Here is a 25,972-nt window from a genome sequence, read left to right as displayed (position 1 = left end):
TGACACCACAATAAAGTTTGTCCAGTTCTACATCTGTATATACAAGAGACAGACAAAGATAATTTGTTGCGGTGTGGTGCAGAAATTCTTTGTGTGTATTGACAGTTCGAGAGATACAGTACAGACAATGTACACTGTGCAGGTTGAGACATGTCGACATTTCTGTGTGGTTTCTTAAATTTGTACGTTTGCTGCTTGCACGGTATTCATTTGATGTATAATATGTAACATGATTTACTTAATTAAAGGTGTATTCGTCCCATTCTTTTTTCTTTCTTTTCATTTTTTAGAGTAGTGAATCAGTGAAAATATTTCAACCTCATTGACACAAATCAATGAAAATACTTGGAAATATCAAAGTGGATACAAATAAATCATTCATGACAGATCCCCAACTGTTACAACCAACCACCTTTATTTGTATTACTTGGATATTCTCCTAACCAATTGTTCCTTTAGAAATTCTATTTCTTTCCATATATTTTGCAGTTGAATGGCCAGAAATCAAACTAGCACGTGTTTTACCATCTCATTATTTAGTAGATGGATGAAATTATTAAACAGACTGCTAGACTAACAGCAACAGCTTTGGATTTTTATCATTGTAGTTTGTATCATTAAAATGCAAATATACTTAGTTGAAATATATCTCTTCTAATTATCTTTTGTCACAGACAAATCCAATGTTTTGTAAAGTAAGCAGCTTTCATAACTTTGGATTAGATCTGTTTCTGAACTTTTGTTAATGCAATTTGACAATTCAGTGTAGAAACATGTTTGGACTAATAAATATCCCCCTCCCTCCACCCATAGATGACATTTACAGGAAATACATCATAAACTATGCATGGAAAAAGTAATGGAAGAATCAGGTAAAAGAAAAACATTTAACAGGAAGGTGTCAGGAGGCCAGAACAATGCATCCTATTCTCTTGGATACTAACATATCAGTGATTCTTCTTGTTGTTCTTGTTCCAACACTGTTATTACACATAAATATATATATATACCAAAGACAAAGTCCAAACTGGTTATCACATTATCAGAGCCTAAAACATCAACACAGCTAAGGAAAGATTGCCATGTCAGTGTAACAGCATATCTAGTCTTCTCCAACCGTATAACTACCAGCATATACCTAAAAAATTGTTTACATGGTTGATGATTTCAGTCTTTATACAAATAAAATATGCTGTCTGCCCACCAGGGAGTGAATTGAGTAATTGATAATCTTGTTACACTTCAAAAATTTTCTGTTGTGCAACATTGGGTCCTGCTACTTTGGTATGTACCACTGACTTGACTTGACATTGTTGGGAGCCAAGCACCCCCTTCCCTGGCTGATTCTGGGGTGACACAGAAGTCTCCACCTAATGTAACTCAGCCAACGCCTTTTGTCTCAGGTATTTCTCCAAGCAGTAGATGGCAATGGGATCTATGTTGATGTCAAACTTGTTGGCAAAGAGGTGAGGCTGAGCTATGATCCCTTGCAGGTCTCCAGCACCATACACACATACCCCCCTCACATGCTGACCATGGCATTCTGAATACACTGCTTCCAGGGAATCCTGTGGACCCTCATGCCATTGCCACTTCACCAGCCGAGCAACTGAATTCATATCTGTCATATCGTATTTACTATGGGGCCTTGTTGAGCCAGGAACACCAGGCATTCGTTGAATGGTTGCCCAGAGAAACTCATCAGGACTGTAGGTGTCTTTGCCCCACTCTATCAGCATCTGTATTCGATCATCTTCCAACACACTGCGGATGTAACCTCGAGTGACCACAATGTAGGCATTTCCTGAAAACATGGGCAGGTTGAAGGGCGGTGGCTCTTTTTGCTTTCCTGTCCGCTGAGAAAGTAAACATAGTACATTATTATGATGGTAACAGTCAGTGAGGTCACTCTGAATAGAACATTTCTACAATGACAAAGGTACTTCATCTATCGAGGTATGTAAAAAATCTCCAAATTACCTTAATTTCCTCATTAACTAGCTCATGAACATTTGTCACCCTCCATTTCTTTCCAGCTGACATTTGTTCTGACTCCATGTTGTTTTGACCCTTCAATGAACGCAACATCTGTATAATCTCCAAATTGGTTTTCAGAGGGAAATCCTGGCCACAAACGTTGATCAAGTATTTCCATTCTGTGCTGGCATTATAAAGATCAGCCATACAGTTAAGGTCAGCCTGGACTCGTGACCAGGCTGCATAGACCACACTGACAGGCCGTCTGACCATGAAGACATTTGGGAAACAGGAGGTGATGGCCATGATGGCAGCAAAGACTGAGCTCTCTGATTTTTTGTCCACATGGACACAATAAATATTTTGAGGTGCATAAATAGCTCGCAGTAGTCGCTCAAAATTCTGCACCTGAAGTAAATGGAGAGAAAAACAATCAATGATTGAATGATTTGCTTCATTTATGCATCAGTTTAAAGGGGTACTTCCTGAATGATGTGACAAGTTTCACAAAAGGTGGATTCATATTTCTCATAATGCAGCTCAACAGAGTCATTTATTAGATCCCTGTACCTTCACATGTCCACTTTCAAATTTTATATTTGATTCAAAATTCCACAGCCAGTTATATGTCAGTTACAATCTTCCTCCTGAAGGATAGTTTTCCAGACTTTGCAACACTTCCTCCACAGTCATGAAAGACATAATACAGCTGTACTGTAGACCTACTGAACAGTCTTTTAAGTTTATATACATTTGAATTCAGGCTTCTGTGTTTGCATACCTTGTGATGGACCACCATAGAGTAAGCCAGAGGAAACTCCTCTTCTTCTTTGCTTAACGGGAATGTCAAGTATTTCCTGCTTAACTTGAAGTTCCTGTAGAAGCACAATTTTGAACAACAAATACTACTCAAGGATTTTACTTAAACTCAAACTTTCAGTAATGAGTTAGAGTTCAACAGTTACTGAAGGCTGTGATTTAAAGCAACACACCTGCAGTCTTTGGCTGCATTAATGTAATACTCATCAGGGATCCGAACTCTCTTGCGGAAGTCTTCAGAGAGGGCCAGTAATTTGGCCTTTTCCACTGCCTTCGTCTCTCCTTGCAGGATTGCAGAACAGTTGCACTCTTTCTCCGGACCGCCATCAACATCTGTATACTCCCACTTACTGTAGTTAAGACTCCAGTCTGTTCTCAGTTCACTGAGTAGGTAAAGCATCCACACTGATCCCAGTACAACAGTGAGCTTCAATAACGGGGACAGTCGACCTTGTTTCAATAACCGCGTTATTTTAGAGAACTTCAACCTCAGTGTTTTCATCGTGTGAATTCTGTATGTTGTTCAACTGCAACTTATATTAGTTTTGAAATGTATTCCACAGTCCTTAATGTATTTTTTTGTCTGTGAAACATTATGTGTCTAAGACTAAGAAACAAATCAATACAATATCATGGCATATGCAGTATGGATCTGTTTGTCACCAACTTAGACTTAAATCAAAAAATTAAGCTGAAATTGTGCAATGGAGACAATGCTCTCTGACACCAGTGTAGTTGTTTTTCCTCTCTTTGCTACGTGCTACAAAGCTTTAATAAATGTGTTTGCAGTAATGTTTAAAAATGTGTGGACAAGTTCCTTTCAGTTTCAAGTCAGGCAGATTAGTCCATATTTCCCCTGGAAAAAAAAAGATATGAACACATCCATTCTTCTGTCAAACCCTTCCAATATATATAAAGGTATAAATGTTTATAGGAACATTATTGTTGACATTAACTGTTTCTGGTAATGGTATGCAATCAAAAATAGTGTCATTATGAAAGCACCAGTATAAAAGCAGAAAAGAAACAGAAAAGAAAAACCAGAGGCAAGCTACACCTTTCAGCCTTCTAAAGTTCAAATAATGTGCTGCTTCTTCACATAACTGTACACTTATGTTTACTCAAAAAGTTTCCAAACCAGAAGTTTAGCTTTTACAAGGATAAGATATCACTTAAGTTACAGTATTAAGTATAGTTGTATCTTTGTAAATTTACAATTAATTTTTATTTCATGTGCTGCCTTACCCCTGGAAATACTGAGCAAAGATATCACAAGAATTTATTATTTTTATCTGCAGTCGTAAAACATTTAGCTGAACATAAAACTAAGTTTGTGCTCTATTTAGAAAGAAGGATCTTCACCACTGATATCATGCTTCAAGACAATGAAATTAGCTTTGAGGGAGCATACTTGATATCAGTTAACTCATCTTTTTCATTGCTTGTAAGGGGTAAAGACAACAGGTTCTTCCAAACATTTCTGTAACTTAAACTGAGCAATATTTTCTCTTATTTGTACATTTAATTCTCTTTAGATGACACATTTGTTTTAAACTGCTTGGCTAACCTTTAAGACTATTTATATAAATATATAAAAGCTCATTCCCCACAACTGGAAGACAGCCTGAGATAAAATCAGTTCATTTGATTAAAATGATATATGGACATAAATCACATTCTTAAAGAATAGAACAAGTAAATTCTTCCTACCTGTGATCCGACACTTCTGCCTTCATCTCTTTCCCTTTTCATTCTATATGACAAAAAAAAACAAAAAAAAACAGTTGGTATACTTTTTCTTGTCTGATCATTTTTTTTGAGAGGCAAGTCAGATTTTCAAGACATAACATTTTTCAAAGTGAGAAAGAAAACATCCATCTTAACAAACAGTTTATTGGATAATGAATAGGAGAATAAAAATATATTTTTTTACCAAATCATATGAGGATATTCCACCACAATTTGCTCCCCCTCTGTCATGTTTTATGTCAGGAAAATTCTTCAGTGGAGTCCTGACTTCTCAAAAATGAAAAAACAAACAAACTCTGAGTCGTCTCTCAAGTCAAAGCAAAGTACTTGTGCTAGAAATCACTTGAACAGAGCAGAGTCTGAACAAGTGATTGGCAAAAGGTGGAAACTAGTTTTTTGACAGCCACATAGACAAGTTAAATTAGTATCAGTTTCTGAGCAACCGGTTTCAACCGGGATCAACTTGTTAAATTTTCATTGGTCAAAGTGGATCATAAAAATTTACTGTGTCACAATATTTTGAAATCATAAAGAACCTTTGATCCAGGGGCGGTTTTAGACTTTCAGCTCTTGGGCGGGGGGGGGTTACAACTGACCAATGTTAAGCGACGGCTCACCCAGTTCTTCTGCATTCATAACAGAGCTCAGTCATTCTCTTAGATACTATTCGTTGGTTCAAGAAACAGTCAAAACAGTCCTTCTCAAAATGCTGACCGTTTGAAGTTTGATTTTCAAAATATGTCTGCTAGCAATTGAGTTAACACCACAAAATAAACATTTGAACACAAGCAGTAACGCCGCTCGTGTTCTGTGCTTTGCCCCCCAAACCTTACCTGAAGCTTTTGCTGGAGTTTTCTTGGGAAAAAATGCCCTAATATCCATTGTGACGGTCGGCCTACAAACAACACATTGATAAAACAATGATTTGGCACCAGTGTGAAATTACAATGGCCTTTTTTCACCTTCATGTTTGGCATGCCATAAGCATTGCTTGCTCCATTTTGTGATTTGCGAGGCTAAACGAGTAAAATTCGCTAGCTAGAAGGCAAGCTAGCTAGCTGGATTATTTGTTTAGACAACTCAGGCTTATAAATGCAGATTTCATGGACAAATTTGTGAGTTCACTTCAGGGTATAAATACCAAGTAAATGTTGCAGTCACCTGCAGTTGCTGGCTCTGTTGGCTAGCCTGTCAATCTCTCTGCCCGATCCATCACACGCACACAGGGGTGGGAGCAGCATTCAGCGCAGCGGCAGAGTAGAGGGGAACTTGTGCTCTCTTAATGGATCAAACCATTATCCAGAAAGGGGGGGGGGGGGTCAAATTAGGGAGAACTTTGCCAGATTTTACATTTGGTTTGAAACAGTAAAATAAATAACATTGTTAATAATTATTTCAGCATTTATTTAAACATAAATAAATAACGCCCAATAATTCTAGGGGTGCTTAAAAAAATTAAGGGGTACTCAAGCACCCCTGAAAATGGTCTAGCTCCGCCCCTGCTTTGATCAGAACTAGGGATGGCTCGATACCACTTTTTCACATCCGATACCGATATCGATACCGCAGCCTTCAGGATCGGCCAATACGATCCGATATGATTCTTTTTGTCATTCTAAAAGTTGTTAATAATACATGGATGTAATTTGCTTGATACTGACATCTAAAAACACCACGTTCATTGTACAACAACTGTTCTGGTCCCCTAAAGAAAGAAGGAAAACATGTGACAGCAAGTTATGTGTAACTTCTGTGGCTTTATTAAAACTTAAAGCTCACATCGCTTTTAACAGCATTCGTAAACACAACAGACCCAGTGCACCATTCAGATGTTTGAAATAAAACTGCAACTTGGTGCACATATTTAAATTAAACTAAATAATCCCAGTGTATAAACAGAAAAGCCACATTACACCTCCATGGCATTGCAAGGCCGCAATAAATAATTTTATGAATTAACATAAAATAATAGCATCTCCACTAGAACAATGTAAGTAGGACTCAATAAGCTACACATGGCTTCTCAAGACACACAATCAGAACAATAAAAATCCAGGCTACACACCTGATTTGCTGCACCAAAACAAAAACAGAAAAACAAGGGTAAACAGTGACAGTGCAATCTGGTGTCTCTCTTCTTTTGCATGCAGCCGCTGATGTTGTACTGTATGTAAAACACAGTGAACAATTATTTTATTGACACGTGTACAATACTGATGGAATATAAACAATATCTGGGGATTAAACCTTGTCCTAACATTCTCATGCGAGTGAAGCTGAGAGCAGCGTAGGATCTCCCCTGATGCCATTTAGACACTGGTGGGTGAGAAGAGGAGGAGAGACCTGTCACCTCATCATATTTAACATGAAAACATGTCCACAGTTCGCTACTTAATCATATTTAACCTGAAAAACATTAGAAAAAAAACAACAAAAAAGCAGTAAACGTAAAACAGAAAAGCCGTCAAGTGGCCACAGAGTGAAACGTAAGGCGCACACGTTCACGCGAAGGGGGAGTCTGATTTTTCCGGGGGGATCGAAAAATACTACAACAACCCACATTTTCCACCACACAAGGTGGTTGGTCATCCAGAAAAATGAACTCGACAATTTTCTCTGTTATATTTTGGCGTTGGAGCGAGTTTTGTACTCTTCTGTAGTGCTTCCTGCAACGATGGTTGCCGCAGTTTCGGTTGCCTTGAAAGTTATTCTAGAACACCAGAGTGAGAAGCTTACTCTGTCTTCAAGAATGCCCAGCACCATGGAGCAGTTCCATGAGACTGTGAAGGAGACATTTGGACTCATTGAGGATTTTCCCTGCATTACTTGGATGAGGACTTTGGTGATTACTTCACACTCCATTCTACCAACCAGATCAAACACAAGGGGACAATCAAAGTAGCAATCATTCCATCAGTAGTGCTCACATTGACTAGCCATACTGAAAACCAGATGGATGGAAGCATTTTAAGTGATAGTTCCACCTCTGCTACAGATACAGAGGCAGGTTACCCAACAGATGGCGCATCAATTTCTTCACAAGACACAATTACAGTGGTTACAGAAAGTATTCAGACCCCTTGAAATTTTTTACTCTGTCATTGCAGCCATTTGCCAAAATCAAAAAAGTTCATTTTATTTCTCATTAATGTACACTCAGCACCCCATCTTGACAGAAAAAACAGAAATGTAGAATTTTTTTGCAAATTTATTAAAAAAGAAAAACTGAAATATCACATTTACATTCTTTTCAAAGCTTTGTAAAACTTACATCCATCCTGTTGATCTCTGTTTGGAGCATATTTACTTGTTTGAAATTGAAATGATAATAGCTTGAATGGTTAGTTTTCTTTCTTTTTTTCTCTTGTTTATTGCAGGTCAACGCAGAGTTTCAGAGGATCACCACACTGAATCTGGAGCCAAAATTCATGTCAAAGTTGGACTTCTATTCCCCCAAACTGCGGTCCCTGTTCCAAGTAAAGAAAGGTGCTGCAGCTGAACGGCATCGGGCTCGAATGAGTGTACTACTTCAGGTAATAAAATTTAATTCCGTCCCATACTCGGTTTTATTTAATGATTGTGTTAATCGTAATGTCATGTGTCTCTGTGATATTTTTCTGCTTATGTGTTACTTATTACCAACACTGATTTATGACACTCATTTGTCCTAATCAGATAACCGACCTTTATCCCCTCTGACTTTCCCTCCTGTTTTTTTATTGCTTATGTCTCATATTATTCCTTCTGCTTTATTGCCATCAATAACAGTTCTTTGCTACTCGTATTTTTTTCTTCAGTTTCTTTTCGCTTAAATCAATTCATTTAAAAATGTTTTGACATTAATGCTGGACTAGTAGAGCAAATATTACTGAAATGTGCAGAGTAATAAAGATTTTGATAGTTGAACAACTTTCTGTCCGGCAGAAAGGAATCCCCATTCAGCGAACACGAGAGATCATCATCCAGTGTCTCATTGATCATCTGGGAGAAGATGCAAGTGCCTTGATCAAGGAGTTTGAGGTTAGTACACTTTTCTGAATTTCTAAAAGTCTATATTCATGAGAAGATGTTTGTTTTGAGTTGGAGAAAAGTAAAGAATGTAAAATGTAACACCGCCGAAAGCATTCAGCACAAAATACGCATCGTTATTACAAGTCATTTGCTGCGCACATCTAACGTACTACGTAACTTTTTCTGTGTGCAGCGTTTACAATGTGGGGAAGGAGGAGGAGGAGGAAGAGGAGAGAATGAAGGTCTCCTGATCTCGTGGTACCCCAGCGAGAGGAAGGGGCCCAGCTCCAGCCACAGAAAGTGCATTTGAAAGTGCCCCTTCTATGATCTGACTATGGTTTTGTAAATGTGTGTTGATAAATATCTGGCACACTTAGAAATTTGATTGCACTTTTGTAAATGATTTGTTTTGATGTTAATGTTGTCTCTTTGCAAATTTTGCACTGTTCTTTATTTTCGCTTTTTTTACCAGGTTACAAAATTGACCGTATCTCAAAAAGCTAATGATGTGCAGACTCCAAAACAATTTCCTGTTGTTCCAAAGGATATTGTGCAACTTTTTTACATTTACAAATTTGAGGGATACAGCTGTGCGGTTTCTGTATTTTGGAATTTATGTGAAAAAAAAACAATTTTCATTTTTTTTAAGGTTTATTGCATTTTTAAGCGTTTTTTGTAGCAGTTAAAACATAAGTCAATTCATATTTTTAAAACCTGGGATATAAGGATTATTTTTATTTAAACCAAATAAAAATACTCCAAAAAATGGCACTACAGCATGTAAAAATGTAAAAATATGTCCTGGCGGACTTGTACAATGGTGGGTCTTACAGGGTTAAAGAGGATTTTACTGCTGGAAGCTGCAAGCCAACACCTAAAAACAAACTAACGCAACAGAGACAAACCCTGGATCAGAGAAGAGAAACAGAGGAAATGTTTTACTGCAGTCTAATAAGGCAGGAAGACACTGAACTGCTCAGATGTTCCTGATAACACCAAGCAGACACCTGGACAGCCAATAGGAACACAGCTTTCTGGAAGTCCAGAGGGCTGGCTTAGTGAAGTAAGTTGAAGCAGAAAGTTAACAAAGAAAGTTGAAAACCACCTTCTGATACCTGAAATCTCTGAATTTTCACACAAAGAACGCCTGAACATGTCAAAGTGGTTTCATAGCAGAACCTTCACTGTAAAAACGTCATAGTATGGTGTGTTGCTCAAAAAACATTACAATCGGCTGTCTCGGCTGTGTTAGAGTGCCTATATAATGAGAGTGGCGACATGACGGGTCCAAAAAATTTTGGTCACGTGATCTATAGGAGCCATTTTGTTTCCTATTCATGAATGCCGGTTATGCCTGTTAACGTTGTTTACAATGCAGAGAGTAATTCTCGGACTTTTTTGGCTTCATAAATACCTGAAAAATGACGGGCTGTTGTGCCTTTGGGTGCACAAATCGATCGGAGAAGGGGTTACACATGTTTAGATTTCCCACGAGTAGTGAAAGAATGAAACTGTGGGAAAATAAAGTCCGGAGAGTGGGATGGAAACCGACTTCATCATGATTTTTGTGCCAGGTTAGTCCCATGTATGTACTTTCATGTTATGATGTATGGGTGAATGACAGATAGAAAAGTTTGATGTGATTTTAGGCAATTGTGGTTATTTTGACTTTGACCATTTTCATGCATGGAGATGCATGAAATACGGGCCGCTGAAGTTTAACGGGGTAACCCGTTAAACTTCAGCGGCCCATCTGAGCTTCGACAACAGCCTCCCTGTTCATTCATATGATTTCCAATTCAACAAACAGCTGACAGTTTTCTGTTTCCTATTTTCTGTTTTCCGTCCAACCTGCAGTCACTTATCAGCCTCATATGACCCGAACAGGCTCCGTGTTGTTCACCTGTTTCTGGGCTGTTAGCCGCCGTTAGCATGAGGATGCTGTTAGCCATATGCTTACAGCTGCAGCACCGTACAGGCGGACGGGAAAACGTATTTTACTAAATTTACCAAAGCTGCAAGCTCGATGATAGAAACATTATACACCCATGGAAAGCTTAGATTCTCATGAATCCGCCGGTATAAACCACTTTCAGATGTGATTACCACAGCGGGTAATATAAACACATTTGTCCAACAAACAGCAAATAACGTAAACAGCACAACTAACCTTTGAAGGCTCAAAACTAGTCACAGATGAAAATATTCCACAAAACAGCCATAATCCAACCTTGGACATCCAGACGAAACAAGCCAGTAAATTATTTTGTCCAAAACATATCTTGAAATCGGTAAACAATCCATAGTTTTCGTGAATGTGCACCTCGCGCTGCGCGTCCCATATTGAGTGAATGGAAACAAAATGGCTTCGAATCCCCAGTTGTCGCCACTCTCATTATATAGGCACTCCAGGCTGTGTCACTCCACACTGACACCTGCTGGCTCTTAAAGTCATTACACATAAAGTTTAAATTTAATTAAGCAATTTTTAAAATTTAATTTAAAAAATAGATATGACATTTTACATATATATAGATATAGATATAGATATATTTATATCTATCTATATATATCTATATATATATATATATATATATATATGATTTCTATTAGTATATTTGTTTAAAACATGTTACAGCAGGTACCGGAGGCTCGGATCCAGGAAATGAACAAGTAGGCAGATTTGCAATAACAACAAATTTTTTCTCAGAACCAGGGGGGTATTGTAGGCTACAACATAGCCTGGTTTTGTGTAATGTGATGGTGGTTTTCACTTTTTACTCTGGTAGGCCTATTTCATGTTCTTGATTTGACAAATGTATATCCACCATAGATGAATAAAGCAGCAGGTAACACCTAAAACCAAAGTAGGAATACTTTGGAAAAAAGGGGCAACTTCATGTGGAGATGTTTCATCAAACACTCAAACTTTGAATAAAAAAGCAGAAAAAAACATGTTGGCCTATAGAGGAGATGTCATTTTTATTAGAGATGATAGTGCTACTGTGCCCTACATTTAAATAAGGGAGAAGACACAAATGAGCTTGTACACAAAATAGTTCTCTCATCATTTGGCATCACCTTTGGATTATCATCATGATCAGATTGGACCGCTGGTAAAAGGAAGGTATTCTTTATGGAAAACTGTGGCTGTTGTGTCCTGCTTATTTTAAGACAATCTGTGCCTATTCCTGTTATGTGTTGACTGCACTTTGAGGGTGAAAGAAGAAAGAAAATCAGATATTTCCAAGTATTTACCGCTGGTGGATTCGAACCCACGGCTCAATGAAAAGTGAAACCACATTTAATCTACTTAACTACACACGTGGACAAAATTGTTGGTACCCCTCAGTTAAAGAAGGAAAAACCCACAATTCTCACTGAAATCACTTGAAACTCACAAAAGTAACAATAAATCAAAATTTATTGAAAATTAAATAATCAAAATCAGCCATCACTTTTGAATTGTTGATTAACATAATTATTTAAAAAAACAAACTAATGAAATAGGGCTGGACAAAAATGATGGTACCCATAACTTAATATTTTGTTGCACAACCTTTTGAGGCAATCACTGCAATTAAACGATTTCTGTATTTGTCAATGAGCGTTCTGCAGCTGTCAACAGGTATTTTGGCCCACTCCTCATGAGCAAACAGCTCCAGTTGTCTCAGGTTTGATGGGTGTCTTCTCCAAATGGCATGTAGTCCAATGCTTTTCTCTCAGCCATTCTTGGGTGTTTTTGGCTGTGTGTTTTGGATCGTTGTCCTGTTGGAAGACCCATGACCTGCGACTGAGACCAAGCTTTCTGACACTAGGCAGCACATTTCTCTCCAGAATGCCTTGATAGTCTTCAGATTTCATCGTAGCTTGCACACTTTCAAGACACCCTGTGCCAGATGCAGCAAAACAGCCCCAAAACATTACTAAGCCTCCTCCATGTTTCACCGTAGGGACAGTGTTCTTTTCTTCGTATGCTTGGTTTTTGAGTCTATGAACATAGAGTTGATGTGCCTTACCAAAAAGCTCCAGTTTGGTCTCATCTGTCCAAAGGACATTCTCCCAGAAGCTTTGTGGCTTGTCAACTTGCATTTTTGCAAATTCCAGTCTCGCTTTTTTATGAGTTTTTTTTCAGCAGTGGTGTCCTCCTTGGTCGTCTCCCATGAAGTCCACTTTGGCTCAAACAACGACGAATGGTGCGATCTGACACTGATGTACCTTGGCCTTGGAGTTCACCTTTAATTTCTTTGGAGGTTGCTCTGGGCTCTTTGGATACAATTCGAACGATCCGTCTCTTCAATTTGTCATCAATTTTCCTCTTGCGGCCACGTCCAGGGAGGTTGGCTACTGTCCCGTGGGTCTTGAACTTCTGAATAATATGAGCCACTGTTGTCACAGGAACTTCAAGCTGTTTAGAGATGGTCTTATAGCCTTTACCTTTAAGATGTTTGTCTATAATTTTTTTTCGGATGTCCTGGGACAATTCTCTCCTTCGCTTTCTGTTGTCCATGTTCAGTGTGGTACACACCTTTTCACCAAACAGCAGGGTGACTACTTGTCTCCCTTTAAATAGGCAGACTGACTGATTATGAGTTTGGAAACACCTGTGATGTCAATTAAATGACACACCTGAGTTAATCATGTCACTCTGGTCAAATAGTTTTCAATCTTTTATAGAGGTACCATCATTTTTGTCCAGGCCTGTTTCATTAGTTTGTTTTTTTTAATAATTATGTTAATCAACAATTCAAAAGTAATGGCTGTTTTTGTTCAGACACCTTGCATCCTTCTGTTTTATGCTGCCTCCCCAGCAGACTGCAGCATAAAACAGGACACTTGCTACCACAGACTGATAAAACATCTGCAGCATCTTACTGCAGATGTCTAGTGATCGAAGTCTTCTGAGGCAATAAAGTCGGCTCTGGGCCTTTTTGTAGATGAAGTCTACATTTGTAGACCAGTCCAACTTATTATCAAGGTGGACACCTAAATATTTATATGATGTCACCATCTCGATCTCCATGCCACAAGTGTTCACTGGCTGAAGAGGGGGTTTGGATCTGCGGAAATCTATGATATTTCCTTTGTCTTTGAGGCGTTGAGTAGCAGGCAGTTTTTGTGACTCCAGTCACTGAAGGCACTTATCAGATCTCTGTATTCAGCTTCATGTCCATTTCTGATACATGCCACGATAGTAGTGTCATCAGAGTATTTCTGAATGTGGCAGGACTCAGTGCTGTATTTGAAGTCAGATGTATACAGAGTGAACAGGAATGGAGCCAGGACTGTTCCTTGTGGAGCCCCAGTACTACTCATTAATGTCCCAGAAACACAGTTCCCCAGCCTGACAAACTGTGGCCTTCCTGTCAGGTAATCTGTGATCCATGAAACACAGGAAGGATCCACTCCCATCTCTGTGAGCTTGTCTTTGAGGATGGTGGGTTGGATGGAGTTGAATGCATATGAAAAATCAAAGAACATGATTCTCACATAAATTCCAGGTTCCTCCAGATGAGACAGGGCACGGTGAAGCATGAAGAGGATGGCATCATCCACTCCAATGTATGCAAACTGCAAGGAATCGAGTTTGTCTTTGACCTCAAGCCTGAGTAGACGTAAAATCAGCCGCTCCAAAGTTTTCATGATGTGTGAGGTTAGAGCAGGTCTGTAGTCATTTAGTTCAGCCGGACATTTGATTTTTGGTACCGGTACAATACAGGATGTTTTCCATAGAGCAGGCACCCGCCCCAGCTGTAGACTCAGGTTGAAGATCCTGTGGAGAGGTTGACACAGTTGTGCAGCACAGTCTTTAAGCAGTCTTGGACATACACCATCTGGGCATCACATGTGTGACAGATCATATTTTAGTATATAAACTGGCCCATTACCACCTCTGTAAGTTATATGCAACATCAGGATGTCCTGAACCTGGAGCATGCCAGCTGCTCGTATTAATCAAACAGTCCACTTTCCTTTATGACACCAAGCAAATAGTCATAAATGCTCTTATCGGCCTTTCTAATAGTGTGGACGTTACGATCAGAATCATGGTGGCGTAAACAATTACATTTCATCTTTATCACATCCAGCGATCACTTCTTTTTCACGAGTCTCATTTATAACGGCCGGACAGTTTGTTGCATAATGAAATTCAAAGCACTCTATCGACCAGGGAGATCTCGCACTCAATTTACTTATATTCACATATATTTTGTTTTCCCACTACAGGCAGGCATGATAAATGTATGGCCCTGCTGGGACACAGAGCTGGTCTGAGATCAGGCAACTTCCAGGCTCTACTGTAAAGTCTGGAGAGGGAACATTTTATTCTGTTTTATCTCAACGTGACAAATAAAGGCTCTTTTCTTTAAAGTGCAATCGGCAGATGGCAAGAATGTGTTAATTTCTTTGCAAAATAAGGTGTTAAACCATGCAAAGTCACATGTTTTGTTCCAGCCACAGCTTAGGCTGTGAGCTGTGGCAGTGCTGTCTCCTCCATCGGCCTTGCTCTCTCTCTCTTTGCAGGTGTGTGCTGTGCTGATGAGCAGTCCAGGTGTGTGTCATCTGTCATCAGCAGATCATGTGCAGGTGGAGGCCAGCTAATCAAGTCCTGGTGTCCTATAAAAACTGTCGTCAGTCATTGTTTGATGCAGGACTGTCTGTTCCTCCATGATAACCTCTGCTTACTTTGGGTTACCTGACTCCTCTGGCACCTTGGTCTGCCCCTAGTCCTCCGTGGATTCTGCTGGGTCATGGAAAATCATCTGTTGTCAGCCCCTCCTCGAGGCAGCAAAGTCCCCCAGCCCTGGGGGGTATTCCACGAAGCTGGCTTCGGTCTAAGCCTGGCTTATTTCGGTCAGCTTCGCTAACTTTAGTGAGAGTTTAGTTCCACCAACAAGGCTTAGGGCTAGCCTGGCTTGGTAACCATGGTAACTCAGCCAGAGCGACAAGCCTGGTCCGGGGCAGGCTAACAGTAAAGCTTACTTTAGCTCCATGTCAGAGAAGGTTCTGACGAGCTTCAGAAAGACGCCTGTGAACCGCATGTTACACATTAAAATCATCTTGATCTGTAATCAATGATGTTCTTGTTCGGTGACATACATTGAGACCTTTTTTAAATTTTTCTTATTTAAATAACGCCGGAATAACCGTGAATCAAACTATATCATATTACACTACACACTTTGTCACAGTGTGCAACTGTGGCTCAGTGGTTAGAGCATACACACGTGGACAAAATTGTTGGTACCCCTCAGTTAAAGAAGGAAAAACCCACAATTCTCACTGAAATCACTTGAAACTCACAAAAGTAACAATAAATAAAAATGTATTGAAAATTAAATAATCAAAAACAGCCATTACTTTTGAATTGTTGATTGCTGGCCTGCTTCGCTGGCTCGGTCCCTAACTGAGGGGTACCAACAATTTTGTCCACGTGTGTACATGTAAAGTTTCAGGCAGATTGGAGCATGTTCAGGAGAGTTAGACACTGCTTCCCTTTTCATGGCGAAGGATCAGTATTTTTTTTAAAATAATTTTATGAACTTTTTGTTTTACAGAACAAGAGACATACAATATCAAACAAACATACAAACAAAATATATATATATGTACACACACACACACACACACACACACACACACACACATATATATATATATATATATATATATATATATATATATACATACCGGGCTTTGCAAAAGTTCTGTTACACTCGGTTTCATGATCTTTAGAGACGTTTACATGTCAGAGTGAAGAATTCCATTAAATAAACTGAAAGTTCTACCTTATAGGCAGGTGTCCTTAATACAAATTTTTTTCTCCGGTGAAGTTGTATCAAGATGGAAGTCAAAAGAGTTGAGATATCCGCTCTCCTTTGTGCTCAGCATCAGCCGGATGACCGTCCACAGAGTCGCGGAGAGGCTAAAGAATGGTGAAGATCTTTCAGGTCTTCACCATTCTTGAAAGATCACTGAAAGATCTTCACCATTCTTGAGCCTCTCCGCGACTCTGTGGACGGTCATCTGGCTGATGTTCAGCTGCTTGGCTCTGTCAGACTTGTTGTGGCCAGCATGAAGGACTGTTCAGAGTCCAACCCTCATCACATCCACTGTTTGAAATACAGTCTCAGTCGCAGCGCCACCTGGTGGATGGACAGGAAATGCTCTATAACTGCTCTGAACATGCTCCAATCTGGCTGAAATTTTACATGTATGATGAGACTCTGGTCCAGATGCGATTCAGAGGCCAACATACACTCTCAGTCACAGCGCCACCTGGTGGATGTGCGTGGATTCGCCGACCAGCGTGGATGCGAGGACCTGTCCATCGCTGCTTGCAGCTTTAATTATTATTTAATTATTATTCACAGTCATAGCGCCACCTTGTGGTTTCAGGAAATGGACATCGTTTACACTTTCATGCCCTATTGTTACCCGGTTGATCATATTCACTTCAAATGTGGTGACAACAGGCTGAACACATTGATGATGCATCCGAGTGAAAATGGTGACTTGTCATCAAAGGGCGTGTCTGTGGCGGCCAAATGAATTTTGATGTTTCGCCATGAAAATTTAGCGATTTATATCTCAGCTGAACAAGATCCTATCTGAACCAAACTTCACATGATGGACACCAGGTCCAGTCTGAACACATCCACACTCATAAATTCTGAAAAAGTCATAGCGCCACTTGTTGGTAATAGTAAGTTTAAGGCCTCATATTTTCAGGTACAATGGCCCCAAAATTGGTGATATCATGCTGGAAATTGGTCAACCAAGTCTTCACCTCTTGACAATCCCACACTGTGAAGGCTGTGACATTTTATGCAACACTGTTGCCGTAGCAACCAAATATCGCCATGAAAAACAAAGTGATTTTTGAGAGGTTAGGAATACTCCAACGCTCACTAAAATTACCACACACATCACCATCGACCCTAGAAACAACCCTGTATGCATCTTGGCACTGCACATGCTATAGTGCCCCTTGCAGACATTTTAACAAACAGCCCCTCCAGCACGTTTCACCTACATCCATAAAATTTGGGAGGCTTATAGAGCACTTCGGGATGCACAAAAAAGCCTCTTGGAGCCATGTCCTAAACCCAACAGGAAGTCTGGAAGTTGGTCATCTTGGATTATTTGTGAGATTTTTGATGATTTTTCTCATTTTTGAGAGCGAACTCCTCCTACGGGGTAACTCCAGGAGACCTGAAATTTTTTCAGTCCACACAGCAGGACTTGGTGATGAAAAGTTATCAAAATATTACGCAGAAGTCAAATGGCGTGGCCATGGCGACCATCAGAGTTTTGATGCTTCGCCATGAGACATCAGCTGCTGTATAACTCTCCTCTGCATGCTCCAATCTTCCTCAAACTTTACATGTGTGATCAGAGTCCAATCCTGATCACATCCATAGGCCAACATACACTCTCAGTCGCAGTGCCACCTGTTGGATGGACAAGAAATGCTGTATAACTAGTCTGTACATGTTCCAATCAGCCTGAAACTTTACATGAGTGATCAGAGTCCAATCCTGATCACATCCACTGTTTGAAATACACACTCAGTCGCAGCACCACCTTGTGGATAGACAGGAAATGCTCTATAACTAGTCTGAACATGCTTCAATCTGGCTGAAAATTTTCATGTGTGATCAGACTCCGTTCCACATGCCATTCATAGACCGACATACACTCTCAGTCACAGCGCCACCTGGTGGACATGCATGGATTTGCCGAGCAGCAAGGATGCGAGGACCCGTCCGTCGCTGCTTGCAGCTTTAATTATTTTTGTTTTTGTTTTATTTATTTATTATTTTGGGCCTCGAATACTTTTTTTACACACACAGACACAATTAAATAAAATTAAATTCCTTTTTTTAAAAAAATACAACTTTGACAAAATGGCACTTTGAGCATCAAGGGGCAAAAGGGGCAGGTGCTTCAGCCCGACTACCCCCTGCATGTGCCTGGTGATGACTGCTTCAGCTGCGTTGTGTTTCATTTCAGTTCAGGAGTTCTTACACTAATATTGTAAGCAACACACATTTGTAATCATCAATAGTAATTTCATAGTTTTTTTTTCATATTTGGATCTATAGACATCACACATTTTAGGAAAATATACATTGGGAGGACATGGACAGGTACAGAAATGTGAAACAGATGAAATACAGCTGGACTCCAAGTGTATGGATGAAGTAGGCTTTGCCACGTGAACTACTGAGGGTTAAATAAGGTTTGATTGTTACATGTGACCATCAGTGTGGCAGGACTGCATTGACATGGCTGTTTGTTTAATAACGTTATAAACATTTATATCTATGCATGTCATAGAGTCATAGAGCCAATTTACATTTGTTTGTTAGTGTATTTAACTTTTATTTTATTTAATGTTATTGTGTGAAATAAATATAAATATATATCTGCCTCCAGAGTTGTCCGTGTGTATTGCCTCTTTCCAACCTTTCAGATTGTGCTATTTGAGATCTACACACCACAAAGGCCATTATAGACGAATCCATTATTATTTTACCTGATAATTACACAGTTTGTTCAAATGCAAGTTGAGGAATTATTTCTAGACTTCTTCATGGTACAGTTATAACCATCCATCCATCCATCCATCCATCATCTTTACAATGTTTAATCCTCATTAGGGTTGTGAGGGTCTGGAGTCTATTCCAGTTGAGTGAGGGTGAAGGCAGGGGACACCTGGACAGGTAACAGTCTGCTGCCAGCTGTGTTTGTCTGAAGAGTCTTTTTTCCTTCATCACTGTGACGAAGAGTAGCACTGATCTCATCCTCATCCTGCCAGTAATAACAATAAACCTGCAGATTCAGCAGCTCTCTTCATAATACAACTTATCTTGTTTCTGTTCAGTTTTTACATTTCACTGTCAGCAACATATTATTTATTTCATCCATTTATTACATGTGTTTACACATCTTTACAGTTCAGAATTCTGGAATATAGTTTCTAAACTATATTAGGCCGAGATGGCCTTCTATGACCCCCCTTCCTCCCCCTACAACAAAATGCTACTTGATTTTTTTTAACCTTTAAGATGTCCTAAATGGGGCTGCACAGTGGTGTACTGGTTAGCACTGTCACCTTGCAGCAAGATTATCACCGATTCAAATCCCGGGGTGGGCCTGGGATCATTCTGCATGGAGTTTGCATGTTCTCCCTGTGCATGCGTGGCTTTTCTCCGGGTACTCCGGCTTCCTCCCACAGTCCAAAAATATGCTGAGGTTAATTGGTTACTCTAAATTACCCATAGGTGTGAATGTGAGTGTGATCGTTTGTCTGTATATGTAGCCCTGTGACAGACTGGTGACCTGTCCAGGGTGTCTCCTGCCTTCGCCCGAGTCAGCTGGGATAGGCTCCAGCACCCCCTGAATTTGTAATCATTTACCTACTCACTTGCTTCCTTCTACCATAAAATCAGTCCCAGAATTCTAATCTTAATCTAGCTGGCAGGAATATATGATGTTGTTCTCTGCAGCCCTGCCTCAGTCCAAAGCTCAGCTCACTGTTTGCTCTGTAATATTCACATTTTCAACAAATTCTCCTCATTAGCTGCTGTTATGCTGACATCTGCTGCACAAACACAACAACTACACTGTACAAAGAGAGAAACAGTTGGCTTCAGAAACAGGATTTTAAATACAAATGTCAATCTGGACATTAACACACAAAAGTGTCAATAATGTGGATATTAACAACTAAAAGTCTCACTAATCTGGATATTAACACACAAAAGTGCCAATAATCTGGATATGAGGCTCTATTCATTTCCATCCGGTCAACAATGATTTTCCATTTGCAGCTTTGATGATAGCCCTTTCTGTGTCGGTGGGGAAACCAAACATTCATGCTGTTTTTGTTTTGGGTTTTTTCAGAGCAACTGAAGAGTCATTAAGCAGCACAGCAAATCATGATGGAAACTGTACACAAGGAGAACATGTACCAAAGGACACAAACAAACTTGTTCAGGAGAGATTTAGTTAATGACTTCGTCGCAGCTGTAGGGACTAAGTGCATAGTACATAGTAACAAGACAAAAGATATACAAAATGTATGTTTGTATATACATCCATCCAATATCTATACGCTGCCTAATCTTCATTAGGATTACGGGGGGTGGGGGGTGGGGTGGGGGGGGAGTCTATCTCAGCTGATTTAGGGCCAAGACAGGGAACACCTGGACAGGTAACAGTCTGTCACAGGACTACACATAGAGACAATCACACTCACATTCACACCTACAGATAATTTAGAATCGCCAGTTAACTTCAGCATGTTTCTGGACTGTGGAAGGAAACTGGACAACCTGGAGAAAACCCACACATACACAGGGAGAACATGCTAACTCCATGCAGAAAGATCCCAGGCCCAGACTGGGATGCAAACTGGGGATCTTCTAGCTGGAAGGCGACAGTGCTAACCACCGATCCATTGTGCAGCTACATATATACATTTACATATAACTATATGTTCTATGTGTCCTGTCCTGTCTAGATGATGAGGTTTAATGCACAACCTTTCAGAGCAAATTTCTGCACAAGTAAGAGAAATTTCCTCCTATTTCATACAAAAAATAGGCAGTAAAATTGTGATGAATTTGAATATTTTTTGTGTTAGTGTTTATACTGATGAATGCATATGTGCTAAAGAATTGTAAATGTGAAAATAAATTTAAGTCCACTTATTTTCCTGAGACATCACATGTATCGTATTGCTGCTGCTGGTCCACTGATTCATTCTTCTCAGTCTTCTTCTTTCCAGCCTAAAAGTCCTTAAGATTACATTCGTCTTCAAATCACTTTGATTACTTTGGCCTTAATTTACTGAGGGATTATTGAAACACAACAAATTTAGTTTAGAAAATTGATTTAATCTGAACTGTTTAACATTTCTTCCCTTCCCCTCCCTCTGAATATATCAGTAAACATTAGGATGTATTTTCTCTTGATAAAAGCAATGATCAGCAGCTCTTAAACCATGTGAGCATTAACCTAAAATATGTCAACAAGACAAGCAAAACTAGCTGTTTACACGATTACACTTTTTCACTGATGTCATTTGCTACGTGCAATGTCAGTGTGTTGTACAAATATTGTAAATCAATTAAATAATTGACCGTTTGCTAAGCCCCGCCCCCCTTGGTTACTGTTGCTACATCTGTCAAACTTTCCCTCCTCGCATGAAATATGGAGTTTTTAGCGGTACCGGTGAGTGATATTTCTCAGGAGATATGTGCAAATTTCTGGACATATTCTACAGCAATATCAGAGAGAAGCAGACAGAAGGGTCTCCAATATGCTTTTGAGAACTACATTCACCAAACTAAATGTTGGCGGAGTGCAAATGAAAAGGACGTTAAAATAGAGGGAAAAGCGCACAGATCTCAGTGTAAGTGCCAAATACCCCATGTATTGTCACTTCACGTCAAAAATAATCAGCAGGATAAGACGATATGTATTATACACATTTAAATTAATGTTATGTCAGCTGTCATTATCATGTGTCTGCCAAGCGTAAACTAACCGTGACGTCACCCATTGGTTTCAACGACGAGAAAATGAAGCCCGGATTTTGCTACTTCCTGGTCGCCGTTTGGATTTTTTGGAGCCAGTGACGTAAAACGCGTCATCAAACAGGCTGGATCGGAGAGCAACTAGGGGCAGGATTGGCTGAGGACTCTCTTATCCCGCCCGCATTTTACCGCAGAGGCTTCTGTTGCTGTCTATCAAGGATAGCCACGCCCCCTGGCTCCGCCAACTTTAACGATTTATTTAAAATTTAGTATTGATTTATTTTAAGATCGGCCACCTGATCTCTCATTTTGACCATGAAAATTAACGGGAAAAAAAATCCTGAGCTGTAGAACATCAGTCTATCAAATTTTATTTTTTCCAAAAATGAATTGGGGCCTATGGAGAAAAAGCTTTTTGGAGCCAACCCGAGCGGACGGCGTGATATTGCAAGTTTTTGACACTTCCGGGTTGGCTTCAATTCTGGAGCCAGATGCTACGTCCATCTTTATATACAGTCTATGGTGTCTGCCCATTTCTTGCTAAGCTAAATTTGTGTTTGTTTACAGCGTGCCAGGATATTGCTCGGGGAATGCAAAAAAATCAACACCACCCTCCAAGCTTTGAGGATAACGAGTGTCGGACTTGCAAGTACCGTACGCACACCGCTTCGGCATATTGTCTTCTGCTGAAAGCTTGACAGACCTCTCGTGCCTAGTTACAGTTGCTAAGGTAGGATTGGACAGTAACCATTTGTGGGAGGGGCTTAGCGAAGGGTCAATTGACTAATTACCAAATTCACAGATTCAAAATGACTTCAAGGAACACAGGCATGCAGTGCAGTGTGTGGTGAAAAATGTCATAAAAAACATCAGTCTTTTTTCATTTTTCATATAAAAGCCTAGAAAGCACTTTTCTAAAATAGTAGCACTTTTTGGGTAGCTTTAATCAGTCATCTGGTCTGTAACGCTGTTTTTTTTTTTCTTTTATTACAAAACATTTACAAGAACGGCCCCAGCCTACCTGGATTCCCTGATCCAGGTCTACTCCCCTTCACGCCCACTTCGCTCTGCATGTGAGAGACGCCTGGTGCTTCCAGCCCAGCACGGCTCGAAATCTCTTCTCTTCTGTTGTTCCCAAAGGTGGAACAAACTACCAAACTCTGTGCGTTCTGCTGAGTCCCTTTCTACTTTTAAGAGACAACTGAAGACTCAATTGTTCAGAGAACACCGAGGCACTTAATCTGACTCCACCTTAGGGGTAGAATAAGTCAGGTGGTCCAAAACCCAGCACTTATTTAGCACTGACAAAGTTGAAAAAAAAAGGGGGGGGGGGGGCACTTCTTCTGCAACTTGATGGCAACATCTTTGACCAATCGCACTTGAAGCACTTTTTGCACTTACTACAGGTTTTTCCTGATGTCTGAATTCTTGCTTGTGTTGTACGTCGCTTTGGACAAAAGCGTCTGCTGAATGAAACTGTAGAATTGTAGAACAACTGATGGAAATTAGCCTTGTGCTAAATCCAGCACATTTACTGCAACTTTTGTAAACTATTTTGAGATTGTATGTTAATTAATATGCACTGTCTCGTCCAAATAAATAACTAAATAATTTTTTGTATTTTGTCAAAAATGTCAAAAATAAAAAAAATTCTTAATATTGTATGTTGTCTCAAATGTCACAATGTGTCCAAATATGATAAATATGAAAGCAACAGCTGTTTCAAGTCATTCAGAGGACACACTCTTAGACAAAATTGCTTTTCAAGTTGAGAAAGACTATTTAAAAGCACAGATATGTATATTTTGAAACTAAGGATTTTAGAAACAAGTATTTGCAGAGGACCCACTACATGACAAAAATTACAAATGCTGTTCAAGAGGGGAAAAAACAAACAAAAAAACCCCCACTGTATTTATTGATACTATTTGGGGTTTTCTGTCATATTATGTTCAAATATGATGCATATGAAGGCTCAACCCGGTCTCACAAGGATTCGTGAAACTGTCACGTAAATTAATCTATGGTTTCGTGCGCACCAACACGATTTTCTCATGTTTTTCGTGCTGCCTACAACGAAATTCAAACCAATGTATTTCAAGTGGAGGATATTTCGTGCCACTCAGAACGTATTTCAAACGGATGTGCTACAACCGGAAAACTACTGCAACGACAGATTTGATTTTATTTTCATATCTGAATCTTAATCACACCCAGTGGTGTAGTCTACGTGATACGCAGGTATACGCCGTACCCACTATAAATTTTCCAAATTTCCGTATACCCACTTAAAAATGCACAAAGATACGTATATCCAGGGGTGTAAACACGCCTTATACCCACTAGGAAAGGTCCCGAATTTCCATATAACCACTTAAAAATCCGCAAACATATGTATCAGTATGTTTTTTGACATAACGTTCCCTTTCCCGTTCATAAATTCGTCTTCTCTGTGTTAGGAAGCGGTGAAGCTGGATGGGGCGGGGGAAGGTGTGTGGCTGAGAACAGGGCTCACTAAAGGCCGGCCGCGGTCCGGATCCGGACCCAGGCGCCATCTATACGGGTGTAAATTTGACAGGTCGCTTCTGTTTTACCAGTGCAGCTTTCCAGTGTTTATAATTGGTCTATCAGCTCAGAAACGCACAGACCAGTGATGTACGAGTTCAGGCATCCCACGTGACACTACTCAGCCAATGACGTCGCTGAATGGCATCGCCGCTCTGCCTTCAAAAACCTGTTGAGAGATGAGCGACAGAGAGGACAGTAGTGATGGAAGTTCGGCTCTTTTCAGAGAGCTTTTGGCACGGCTTCCAAAGAAAAGACGGCTCTTTCAACTACCGATTTATTATTGTTTGTAGCCTCATTTTAGCCTAACCTGGCAAATATGAATCATTTGTGTTTTGACAAACACTTTTTCATTCAGTGTTTTTATGAGAAGCCTTATAATTGACTCATTTTGTGCATTTGTTTTGTTACAAAAACAGGCATTCTTACTGTTGTTTAATATTTCAATCAAAATTTTTTTGCACAAAAACAAATGAACAAAACTCTGCACATGAACCCACAGAACCAGAACAGAAACAGAACCAAACTCAGTATTCAAACAGTATAAATGTCCTCAGAGCAGGCTGACATTCAGAAAAATCAGAAGCCCAAGCTTGGATGGGCTGATACTGTTTCTTCTTTCAGTGAATATCTGCCGTGTTTTTGAGAAGATTCTCTCAGATGGAAGAAGTTGTCTCTCCTCCATCACCTTCACCAGGTGGGGCAGACTGAGGCCTTGTCCTGCTCCAGCTCAGTGGGTCGTCTGCTGGTTGGATGAGGGCTTCCTCTAGATATGATCCTCCATTTCCACATCAGCTGTAGGATTTCTCCTTGCAGCATCTCCTGTAGCTCTTCCATCAAAGAGGCTCCACACAGCAGAAGTTTGAGGTTCCTCCTCCACTTGGTCCTCTAATGGTGGAGGTGTCAGGCTGCTGCTTTTATTCTCTGAAGTTTCTCATCAACAGCTCTGTTGTCACTGAAGGCAAGCTTCTTTAATCTAGGATCCAGTAACATGTTTTCTGCTAGGACAGTGTTAACCCTTTAAGCTGCAGTCAATTCCAGCTGTTTTCAGTACAAAAAAAAAAAAAAAAATCGCTAATATTCCATTTTTAAATTAAAAAAATGACGAAAAATACGGGGAATATTGGACGCGCATCGCGAGGTGCATTTCCTTGAAAACGACCGATTCGTGGATTTTATACCGACTTCAGGACATGTTTTGGACAAAATATTTTACTGGCTTGTGTTGTCTGGATGTAAAAGGTTGGATTATGGCCGTTTTTTGTGGAATCTTTTTTTCTGTGTGTAATAATGAACCCGGA

At 39.8% G+C, this 25,972-nt stretch overlaps 1 protein-coding gene across 1 annotated transcript; it reads right to left on the bottom strand.

Moving 5' to 3' along the window:
- Positions 1-1,197: 1,197 nt before the first annotated feature.
- On the bottom strand, positions 1,198-3,298 carry LOC127535833 (beta-1,3-galactosyl-O-glycosyl-glycoprotein beta-1,6-N-acetylglucosaminyltransferase-like). Its single transcript, XM_051954722.1, has 4 exons — positions 2,970-3,298; positions 2,759-2,852; positions 1,981-2,385; positions 1,198-1,856 (listed from the first exon to the last, which is right to left on the bottom strand). The coding sequence occupies exons 1-4, from the start codon at positions 3,296-3,298 to the stop codon at positions 1,371-1,373; spliced, it is 1,314 nt and encodes a 437-aa protein (XP_051810682.1). The 3' UTR covers positions 1,198-1,370.
- Positions 3,299-25,972: the final 22,674 nt, after the last annotated feature.

This window comes from Acanthochromis polyacanthus, chromosome 10 (genome assembly GCF_021347895.1).
Source record: "Acanthochromis polyacanthus isolate Apoly-LR-REF ecotype Palm Island chromosome 10, KAUST_Apoly_ChrSc, whole genome shotgun sequence".
In the NCBI taxonomy this organism is placed as follows: domain Eukaryota; kingdom Metazoa; phylum Chordata; class Actinopteri; family Pomacentridae; genus Acanthochromis; species Acanthochromis polyacanthus.
The sequence above is the reverse complement of the archived record's forward strand: the minus strand, read 5'-3'. Positions and strand labels throughout refer to the sequence as shown.